General features: G+C 40.7%; 1 protein-coding gene across 1 annotated transcript; it reads right to left on the bottom strand.

Annotated features, from left to right (window-relative positions):
* Nucleotides 1-1,102: 1,102 nt before the first annotated feature.
* Nucleotides 1,103-10,027, bottom strand: LOC109042095 (uncharacterized). Its single transcript, XM_019058660.2, has 6 exons — nucleotides 9,869-10,027; nucleotides 7,888-8,231; nucleotides 6,635-7,085; nucleotides 4,855-5,211; nucleotides 2,660-3,091; nucleotides 1,103-1,485 (listed from the first exon to the last, which is right to left on the bottom strand). Exons 1-6 carry the CDS (start codon nucleotides 9,905-9,907, stop codon nucleotides 1,153-1,155), a joined length of 1,956 nt encoding a protein of 651 aa, XP_018914205.2. The 5' UTR covers nucleotides 9,908-10,027; the 3' UTR covers nucleotides 1,103-1,152.
* Between the last annotated feature and the right edge of the window lie 1,573 nt (nucleotides 10,028-11,600).

The following is an 11,600-nucleotide window of genomic DNA, read 5'->3' as shown; positions in this document are numbered from 1 at the left end:
CGATAGTACACCCAACACCCTGCCCGGCTGTCAACTCAGCAGAATGGGTAGACGCGCATTTGTTTAACATGCTAAGTCTGTAAAATCAACATCTGTGTGTTGACCTTACATATTTTTTTTCTGTGTCAAGTACTCCGAGGCTCGTAATCCAGCAATTGTTAGAATTTTAATTTCAACTGTTAGGGTCTACTGAGGACGATTTTGTTTCTTCAAGATCTGAAGAATAGCATTCTCTGCATGAGGAAAGGAAATACGTAATTGAGAAATGAGAGGCAAAAATAATGAGCGCTGACAATTCCTCCATTCACCGCTGTGCTTGTTTTGCTATGAGAATGCAAACCGTTATGTAAATACCTCTTTCTTTTGATATTTTGGACAGCTTTGTTGTTAAAGATTTAAATTAAGGATTTTGGTATTACAAATAACTACTGCGAGAGTGTAGATAATTAAGTAACCTAAAAATGTAAGAAAACTTTTCACCTCTGATGACTACACAATTTAATACAACTTTTATAAAATCAACATGAATAACTTCTAAGAAGTTACTCTTTCTTCGTGAATTTATGAGGAGGAGGTATACTTGCAGGCATTTAAAATTGATGAGATATGTCCGTTCTGGACATAATTTAAGTAAGTCCAAAATTGACGCAGATTAATAGAAAATGTCGATCAATTGAAGTTATGACACAATCGAATGGTGCGATGAATCGACGCAAAAATTTTTTGAGGTCTGCAAATAGAAGACTCCTCATTAGAAAAGCTCACTAGCCCAAAAGAATTTCTGCAAAAACGGACCACTCAAACCATGCATTGAATTGCAATAAGTTTGATTGGATCAAATGAGGGAACCATAAGCCATAGTGTATTCAATCGACTGGAAGAAGTGACCATGCGCACACAATGAATCGATTAAAAGGAAATATCGTCGTCCCCCTTCACTTCTCCTTCCTCTCTTTTCTCTTTCCATTCACTTGACACTTCCTTCCTCTTCTACTTACTCTCTCCGTCCCTTTTTTGTCTTGCTATTCCCTCCGTCATCTCATTATTCTTTTCCTATTTTGTCCTTGGGGGCAAATGAAAATTCAATGAAGGCAAGACAGAGTTGAAATAACTACAAATCCTTTTTAATATCCTCACTATATTCTAAGCAAATCAACAGGGGCAGCATGTGCCGGAGGACGTGACGGTGGTGGACCTGGTAGTTGTGATGGTGGTCATCTCGAAGGTCGTCTCTTGGTAGACGTAGCTGCGGGAGTAAGTGGTGCCGACCTGCTTTGCGTAGAGGGTGTCCAAGTAGCCGTTGATCTCGAAGCAGTCTTTTTTGAACTTTTCGATGATGACAACCATCTTGGGGCGACAGTACTCTCGGATCTTTTTGATCTCGCGGTCCCATTCGGGTGATCCCATGACGAACTTATTCTTCCTGACCAGCCGGATGTAGTTCCTGATGGCGTAGTTGTTGATCTGACGGTACTCCAACCAGACCTGGAAAATTCGTCGAAATTATGTCTATGATTCGTTTCGGTTGGAAAAACGACAAGGAGAATGAATATAAAAGGGAATAGAATACAGGGAAAGAAAAAAATGAGATAAAAGTTCGAATGTGGATATAAGTTGTGAGAAAATTAAGAAGAAATAGTGGCAGGGACGGAAAACTACTTACCCTGACAAAGCTTCAATTTCTTAGAATTCTCACGAAAATATGACTAGATCAGATCATCTTGGCAGATATTAGTGAAGGAAACCGAGAAATAATGAAGGAAATTAACGTAGAGGCAAATGGCAAGGAGATGAAAAATAAAATGGGATGCAAAAAGGGAGAGAGGTTGAAAAAGTCAGGAAGGCGGAGGAGGAGAGATGCAGAAAAAGGAAAAGGCAGTAATAAAAGGTAAAGAAATATTGAAGAAAAAAAGAAGTAGGGACAAAGAAGCAAGGAATATAAAGAAAAAATGGAAGAAAGGAAAATAAAGAAGATGAGAGTATAGAAGAAAGGAGGCTAGGGAAGAAAAAAGAAAGAAAAAAGAGAGTAAAAAGGAGAAGAAGTAGATGCAGATGGAGAGGAAAATGGGTTATTCGGATAAAAAAAATGAGAAAACAGAAGGAGGTTAATGCAAAAGAGAGCAGAATATGCAACAATATTGGACCGGATACGAATAGAAGAAGAGATAAAAGAAGAAGAAACATAGGATAAAGGGAAGAAGAGAATGAAAAGGAAAAGGCGAGAGATATGAGGAGAAAAAAAGGAATGAAAAGATGAAAATTTTGAAAAAGTAGAGGGAGCAAAAGCAGGAATAGAGGAAGCAGAGGAAGAAGCGGAAGCGGACAGGAAATAAAGAGAAAAAGAGAAGATAGAGAAGAAAGAAAGAAGGAAGAAAGGAAGCTGAGAAAGGAAGTGAGGACTCGGAAGAAGAGAAATGGGAGAAGAAAAGGAACAGGAAGAAAAAAATCATGTGAGGAAGAAGAGGGCGAAAAAGGAAAGCGAAAAAGGAGGAGAAGCTGAGAGAGGATAAAATTAAGATGAGACACAGAAGATAGGAGATTGGAAAGAAGAAGAAGAGAATTAAGAGAAGACAGAAAAATACATATTAATTGGACAAGGCGTCAATAAGCTTTGATCCGGTGAGACCGATGAAGTAAAGAGGGAGGAGATATGGCTTACCTTCTCGAGGCGCTTGAGGGCATCACGACGGAGCTTCCACTCCTCGGAGTTCTCAGGGAAAGACAGCTGGATCAGATCGTTGAGCGGGACGTAGTAGTTCTTCTTAAGCAGCTTCTCGGACCACTTGAACAGACCCCTGAGGTCTTCGTCAGCCATAAGGACGGTAGCGTCGTATCCCCACGAGTCGCAGGCGATGATGTTGCGTGTGACGTCCTTCCAGCCGCGCTTGTCAAAGAGTTCGGAGAGCTTATCGTCGTTGATGTAGTAGTACTCGCGGAACTCGTACAGGATCGGTAATATGTTTTTGTCAGTGGCCGTCGTGATCTCGATGACGATAGCGTCGTACTCCTTGTCGAAGTCGCAGCCGGGATTTTTTCCGTAGAGCTCGTACATACGCCGGAAGGAATCGCGGATGTTCCGATTTAGCAGGATCTGTAATCAGGAATCGGTCAAAAATAATAAATGAAGACTACTTAACGGGGTAAGAATTTAATATTCCGATATACAGGGGAACCCATCGATCTATTTCCCCCTTCTTAAAATTTGCCTAATTTAAAGCTACTGAAACGAAATGAGGGTGCTACGGTAGAGAAATGCCCCGCTACCAATTTGGATGCACCAAAAAGTAGATCTTTTAGACATACATTCCCCAAGTTTCGTTTTAAAACCCTAAGAAGGATGAATTTGAGAAGGGAGTTGCGGGAGTTGATCCTCAATGTTTCTCCTTCAAAATTTCATGGAACAAACAATTCAAGAAATGAAATTAGCTGATGTTAATTCCAAGCCAAGATACCTAATACATTTTTTATTTGGCACTAGTTGCGAAAAAGGAATTCCCGCTCACATGAAGAACAAAAGTCTATTTGAATCGAATCGCGTATTACAACGGTTTTGGCTAACTTATCAAAAAGCAGTATTACTTCCCCACCCTGTCCTCTCTACATTTTTTTCTACACGCAATAACTAGGTCCTCTCTACATTTTTTTTCTACACGCAATAACTAATCTGCGGCACCACGATTAAGGTTTGCATATTTTCACCCTGCAGAGACTGCTACAATAACGTTCGATGTACGATTTAACTCGAGTCCATTGTTGTTTTTTCCATAAGCGGGAAGTTTGAATTTATGCATCGAAAGACGTTAATATCTGGGTCACAAGTCTCTCTGAATACTATTTATCGTCCAACTCGTGTTGTCCCTGAAATTCTGTCGAGGCAAAATACAATGATGCTATAATTCCCACCTAGACTAATGTTTCGTGTGGGTTGTTAAAAGAGTACAGATAAATAGTAAGAAATGTATCGACATAGAATTACTAGCCAGGGCACAGAACTCAGTACCTATTACGCCTATCACAATCAGAGGAATGAATAATTAAGATGATAGGATGGAGAGCGAGAGCCTTCTTTTACAGTCTGAATGAGAAAGGAGAGATTATCACCTGCTTCAAATGGAATTTGTCTCTGATGCGAATCAATCGTCAGTAGCAAGTTGAGGTTTCCTTCAAGTGCGTTTTTTTCTGTTTTTATGAGCGTTACACTCCAACGTGAGTTACGCCAAAATAGTTTGCAAAATTTCAAAAAAAGGCAAACTTGAAACACAAAGATATAGGTAGCATTCGTGATAATTTCAAAAATAGAACACTATATTAGTTTCATGGCATGCACTCGTCACTTCCTCGGAGGCCTCGTCGGCCTCCTGTGGTGTAGTGGTTGTAGCGCTAACTCTATGATCGGGATGTCCCGGGTTCGATTCCCGGCCAGGCGACCCGAGTTTGATGGTCTCAAACAATGGTTGCCTGGGACTGATTGTTCGGTAGGGACGAAGGGGGGCCGGGACTAAAAAGCGCGGGATTAGCCTTTGTGGGCTACTTAAAGTGGTAAAAAAAAAAAAAAAAAAAAAAAAAAAAAAAAAAAAACTTAATGTGGACTTCTTCCAATAAAAAAATAGTGGACTAGAGGGAAGTTACTATTTTCTGACGTTCAAATGTTTACTATTTCAAACCAAATGTTAATTTTAGAAAATTATTTAGGGGAAACGTTAGACTTCTCGATACGTTCGGATGATAGGAGGACAATCAGAATACTTGGTTGTGGTCACTTTATGATTCTCCTAAGAAATTGACCTCAGAACAAAAACGCCCTTTCTGCGGTATGGGATTTATTAAAGATAGGTTTATGTTAGGTGAGCTTACCTCGAGGTTATCCAAGCGCTGCTTGAGTTCGGGGAGGACGGAGTTCCTGAGCTGCCATTCGGGTGAGTCAGGGTTGAGCTTGAGGTTGTCCCAGAGGCGCTTGGCGGTAAGGTAATCCATTCGAGAAGTGACGATTATCTTAGTATAGTACTTGGAGAGCTTGGTTGAGGGCAGGTACAGCGAGCGGATGTCCGTCTCCGCAGAGATACCGTCGAAGTCCACGTAGGCCACGAAAGGCAGCTTCCGCTTCAGATAAAGGTCCTCTACTTGGCCGTAAACTTCGAAGAATCCGTTACCGTACTTGTAAGTGTGCCCACGGAGCTTGGCCAGGTAGTCCAGGTAAAGGTCGTCGATGAGCTAGACGCAAAAGCAGAGACAACGTATTCTAGAAATCAGCTATTTGCAATTTGAAATATGTGAATTAAGGTTGCTTTCGTTCTGATGTAGTTACTTCCGTTTCTGCTTCGACTTTAGGTAGCCCCTAATCTTTTGTGGTTCACACTTGCTAACTCAATTTTCAAAAGTAGACAAAGTAAAATCAGATATATGTTTCCCTTTGAAGTTTGGAAAAAGACTCTTGTTTCCTTAGATGTTTCGGAAAAAACAGGAGGGAAACCTGGGTTTTGAGTGAGGAAGTCAGTCCCCGGAAAACATAAAAATTCAGACATATGCATCCAAAATTCCGTCTGCTACGTTTTGGTTGTCACGGGCGAAAATGCCCTTGGATAATAAAATCAATTGAGAGGCTTGGCGAATAGGGTGCAAAAGTGCAAGTATTTCCAAATTAAAAAAATGCATTGTTTAATGTTCCAAAATTACATGGAAACTCGTTTGGTAAAGAAAGTACAACTTAACTTTTTCATATTTAAAAATCAAATTTTAGTGGTGATTTATTCATAGAATATATTTTAAGATTAGTTTTACTTTAAATAATTGTTATTCCAATTTTATTATGTAAAACTGCACTTGTCCGCATTGTCCTCCACGCCCCTTAATTCTAATTCCTGACAACTTACGTAGAAATCATCCCAGTCATTGATCGATTGATTCATCAACCGCATTTTGGGGTCAAAGTTTGGCAATCTAGGTAATGAATTATTTCGGCTTGTCGAGGAGATCATTGACACCCTGTAGTTTGTTTATTTTTGATTTGGTTTGATTGGGTCAGGTTATATCTGAACTTAAAATTAGGTTAGAGCCTAACCCAAAGTTAACTTTTCTCCACTGAGTTGCAATACTTCAAACCTCTTTGTCACCAGCGGTGTCGACGAACTTTGATCTGATAGGTAAACTGATATTCCCGATAGATTTGGTAAAAATCATTCCAGTCATCCAACCTTATCCTGAATTGGATTGCATTTTGCAAAAGGGAACCACTAGCATTGAAATGTTGCTAAGATTGTGCAACTTCTTTTGTCTTGAAGGAAAAACCCCATTATCCATTAATAGTTTATATTTCACTCGCTAAAAACTGTGAATTTAAGACAAAAATTACCATCTAAATTTCACAGTTCTTCACGATTTCCGCAATTTTATTGCAAAGGATGAAGTTGCACAATCTTAGCATCATAGCAATGCTAGTGGTTCCTTTTTGCGAAATGCAATCGAATTAATTCTCTAGTGATCTAGTTACTAAGTTAGGTTTTTGGATTAGATTGTAGACGCACTGGTTAAGTCATTTCAGGTTTGGCTCAGTTGGTTAAGTTATATCCGAATTTGAAGTGAGGTTAGAGCCTAACTCAAGGTTAATTTTTCTCTACTGAGTAACTCTGTTTCTTACCTTCTGGTTGTCACCGGCGTCAACGAACTTCGGATAGTAGATCATCTCAAGCTCGCGACGGTTGTTGTTGAATTCGATCCAGTTATCGATCAACTGATCCATCAATCTCATCTTGAGTTCGTACTCAGGCGATCCAACGGGGAAGTCGAGCTTGTTGAGAAGGTCGCGGACGTACTGGTAGTCCTTCCACGGAGTAGAAGTGAGAACGTTGATGTCGGCAACGTAAATGGAGTACGGGAGGTAGTTGGCAAAGTTGTACTCGCAAGCACGCGGGAGAGCGCGGGCGCGGATCAGGCGTTCGAGGTTGTACTTTGTGTAGAAATCGTTGAACAGGGGCAGCATCTTGATGTAGATAGCGCGGAAGTTTCGTAAGTCCGGGTACAAGCGCATACGAACTGACTTGCGGACCACCACGACACGCTCCGTGTAGGAGATGGAGAGCAGGCCATACCTATAGGACAATAAGAGGAAAAATCGTCTTAGAAAAGATGAAGAACTTCTGTCAAGCTGTGCATATTAGTATTTTGGCAAACTTCTTAGACCTGTTCTTATAGTCAATTTGACTTTGCCGTACGTTTGGTTACAACAGTTCACATTTATACGGATACGTTTTGTTTAGGGACCTCGTACAATTAGCGTTCCTAAGGTAACAAGTTATACTTTCAGCATAATACTATTATGAAGAAAGTACGGTTACTGAATCCCATGGAGACAATTAGGACCCAAAAAATGGTGGCGCTACATAGTAGAAGTAGGTGGGACCGGATCAGAAGAAAAGGAAAGAGGATAGAAAAGGAGACAGATGAGGAAGAAAAAGAAGTAGTGTCTGAGGAAGAGGAAGAGGAAAGAGAGAGAGAGGAGAGTTTGTTGTTCTTCAAATTTTCCTTCTTTCTCTTCTAGGATTACTACTTCTTCTTCTTTCTCTTCTAGGATTACTTCTTCTTCTTTCTCTTCTAGGAATACTTCTACTTCTTCTTCTTTTCTTCTTCTTCTTCTTCTTCTTTTTCTTCGCCCTCTCCATATTTTTCTTCATCATTCACTTCTTCTTCGTCTGCTTCATACTTCTTATTCTCTTCTCCGTATTTTTTTTTCATAATTTTTCTTCTTCTTTGACTTCTTCATGTTGCTTCCTTACTTGTCTCATAACTAATTTTCTCTTCTCATTTATTCTTCTTCGTCTTTGTCATCCAATTTTGGAGACGGAGACTTAAACCTGAAAACGGAAACAGAGAAGGAGTTGCCTTTGATCTTACTTGGATTGGAAGCCGGTGACGCGCTCGTAGACTTCGGTCTGGATAACGTTGTAGTCGGTGTCGAAGGTGCGTTTGGCGGCCTCAAGCTGAGCGAGGAGCTCGACAAGGGCGGCGTACTCGGCGGCGGCCTTCTGGGCAGCGATGGCCTTCATGTTGGCCTGGATCCATTTGTAGTCGTCTGTGACGGTAACGCGGACCTCGTCGAAGTAGACGCGGATCATCTCATCCGGGCAAGTCTTAACGTTGACATTGACGTCAACGGCGGCTACCGCACGGCCACAGACGCCTAACGGCGCCTTCTTATTCAGCTTGCACGGAATTCCGTCCACCAGGGCTCCGCACGCCTGCAACAGGGAGAACACGAGGCTTAAGGGAGCGTTCAATAATTATGTAACGACTTTTTCGGCATCCCCCCCCCACTCATTCTGCTTGTAACGATTCGTAATGCATCCCCAGACACCCTTTAACGTAAAATTTGACTTGGCATACCTCCACCTTAAGATCTCAAAAAATTTTAGGAAACTGCTAAATATTTTCTCGCAGCTGTTCAGTGTTCGGCCGAATTCTCCCTATCCATAGTAGCATAAATATAGGGTGACCTTGACTGGCTACAGTATATGGATTTTCATGAATTAGATCAATCAATCGTTTAATGAAGTTCTGATTGTGGCTTTAATAGTCTTAATGGGTCATCCAGAACGAATTCCACCTTGTACAATGGTCATTACAAGGTGGACAAGATAGGAGAAATAAGGTGGAAATGGTAACTAAAAACATTGAGAAAATAGGTAATTCTTCCCGCCGCAAAAAATGACGACAATACCCATGGGGCAGCGAGGGCCTTACCAATGGTATACTATTAACACGCCCGATGGAAAATGACGGGAAAGAGCGTGCACTACGAACGTAATGATCACTCAAAAGACAGTATAATGAGCATGAGCTGAACCAGAAACTTCTGGTGTGGGAGGGCAGATTGGCAAATATCAAAGGGGGTCTAGAGGGCAGGAACACCAAGGCACAACCTATCATGGGGGATCCTTAGGATTCCCCAGATTCCAGGGGAAGGCTTTAGGGATTCTCCTTGCTTTGAAAGTGCCCCGGAAAAATTTTGAAAAATCGAGTCGTCTCAGGAGAAATTTTTAGTTGATTTCACCGATTGAGGGTGCCAACACTCCAATGGGAATGTTTGAGTTGTGTTCAGAGACGACATATTTTTAGATCTCGCACTGCTATCTTCCTTATAGTGTTAACATTTCTAGCTGAAGTCAATTTGAAATTCACTCAATGATGTCTGAATACCAGAGAGTTAAATATTTGGTTCAGTAATTCTAACTTAATTTGCAAGTCCTGGTGTACTCAAGTTCTCAACCTTACCTCTAAAACTCATTCATTATCATTAGTTAGACAAGGCAAGTATGGATGATGAAGACCGTTTTTTGGCTTATTTCATACCAACTGCTAACTCTACAATTGTTGGCTCATTAAAGGTCTTTATTTAACGGAATGCAACATGACTCGGTCGTTTTCGGTTTCTTTTCGGATCTAATATTGGCCTAAACATGAGTCTGGCTGATTTTGGCAAAAAATGCCGGTATCGCGGTCGATTGCCGGAAAATCCACATTTACCGCGGAAGTCAGCCTACAGACAAATGAGCTGGCCAATATTTTACCTAAGTTTGTAGACCTTCAATACGCAAAAAAATTTAGAGTTGAGGAAATTCAGCTAAGGTGGGTCTAAAACGACTCTAATTGATACTTCTCCTCTCATTTACTTTCTGCTGAACAAATCATAAATCAACCATGATTATTGGGCGGAAATTAGAGTTGGACTCCGAACTTAAATTTTGTTCATTCGATTACACTGCTTAGATTCTTTGTGCACGGTCTCTAATATGGATTGTCTTTGCTTATGTAAGGTTATGTTACGTTAGGTTCATTAAAGTTAAGTTAGGTTAGTTGGAGTGGTTCGAGTACTTACGAGGGCCAAGAGGGCGATTATGAGCCTGAGGGAAGCCATCTTAAACTGAAGGGATGGATGGGCCCGGCTGTGAGGAAGCACAAGGGGCGAGTCGATCTAACAGATTCCGCCACGGCTTTTTATATGACCACCACAGGTGACAAGGCCCGCTCGATGCAACAGATGCCCGCTCGCACGCATCTCAATTTCATCAGCAAACAATCATTTCGACGTCCGTGTCACCAGCCCTCCACCCAGTTGCAAGATTGAAACGGAAGTCTCAAAGGTGACAGCCTTTCTTACACACCTGAGAGCACAAAACAGAGACGAAGACGGATGACGAAGAAGACATACCTGAAAAAGTAGAAGAAAAAGAGATGAAGAAGAAGGAAAAAAAGAGGAAAATTTGAAGAAGTAGAAGACCAGGGAGAAGAAGGAAGAGCAGAGGAGGAAGAAAGATATGAAAAAGACGAGAGTAAACTAAGGCGAAGAGGAAAAGTAAAGGAGAAGGATGCAGAAGGAAAAGAAGAAAAATGAGGAGGAGGAAGGGGAGAAAAAGATTAAGTAGAACGATCGGAATAGAAAAAAATTGGAAAAGCAGAAGTACGAAAACCAGAGCATGAAGAAGAAGAGGAAGGAAAGGAAGAAGCAAAATATGAAGAAGAAAGAAAGGAAAACAGGAACAAAGGTAGATGTTATAGATGACAATGCAAAAGTAAAAGAGGATAAAGAAAGAAAAGAAATGAAGAAGGAGGAAAGAGAAGATAAAGAGAAGAGGGAGAAGGAAGAGGAAAGGGAAAATAAGGAGGAGAGGGAGGAAAAGGAGGAGAGGGAGAAGAAGGAGAGTTAGGTACATACGACGAGAAATGAGGAGAGAAAATAGAAGAAAGAAACAAATGAGGGTGAGAAGAATAAAAATAGGTAAGTGGAATAAGGAGAAAATTGGGAACAAGGACGGAAAAGGGAGTGATAGGAGATGAAATTGAAGAAAGGAAAAGAGAAAGGTTGGAAGATAAAGTTTCAGAACGGAAAGGGAGAAGGAGAAGAGGAGATAGACAAAGAGAAAAAAACCGTAATAAGACTATATTGTTTTCTGAATGTTTACCTTTTGAGCCATTTGAGCAACATAGATATGACCCCTCAAAGTCTCTCGACAATTTTTTTTCCACAATTACAGTCACATTTTTCAACAAGCGTGAAATATGAGGCTAGGAGGAGGTTTTTGGGGTTTTTTTTTCATTTCTGGTGACACACCGATAAAAACTGAATACATGAAGGATGGTTCCTGGAGGCCCTCTAAAATTTACCCACACCCTGAGAGAGCTTGAGACTAAAGAATGTCATGGAACAAAATTGTCTTATTTCCATCGGAAGAATTGATCCCGAGAGTTGAAGTCATTTTAGTTAGGATACTATTGATAGTAAGCTATATGTTGGAAAAATTATGAAAAATTTCCTCTGTTCAGGAAAACCTTAGGACTCCATTATAAGCCATGATTACGAAAATACTCGACAACAGTGTTCTGCTAATTTGTTTGCCTTATCAAAGCCATAAAAATTGCAGTCATTTGCAATTTCTCGCGGATTTTGTTTGCGCTCATCCATATGTTCATCGGAATGATCAGGGTAGTTACTTTACAATGCAGGGAGCTTGCTAAGCAGGATACCCGCAATACCAACTACTCTCGAAGAACCGGTGAGTAGGATTCGGATGTACACTCAGATTGATTTCTTCTCATCCTATTAGAATTGA

Source organism: Bemisia tabaci, chromosome 10, assembly GCF_918797505.1.
Source record: "Bemisia tabaci chromosome 10, PGI_BMITA_v3".
Classification (NCBI taxonomy): domain Eukaryota; kingdom Metazoa; phylum Arthropoda; class Insecta; order Hemiptera; family Aleyrodidae; genus Bemisia; species Bemisia tabaci.
Note: the sequence above shows the minus strand (reverse complement) of the source record. Positions and strands in the feature narration are given on the sequence as shown.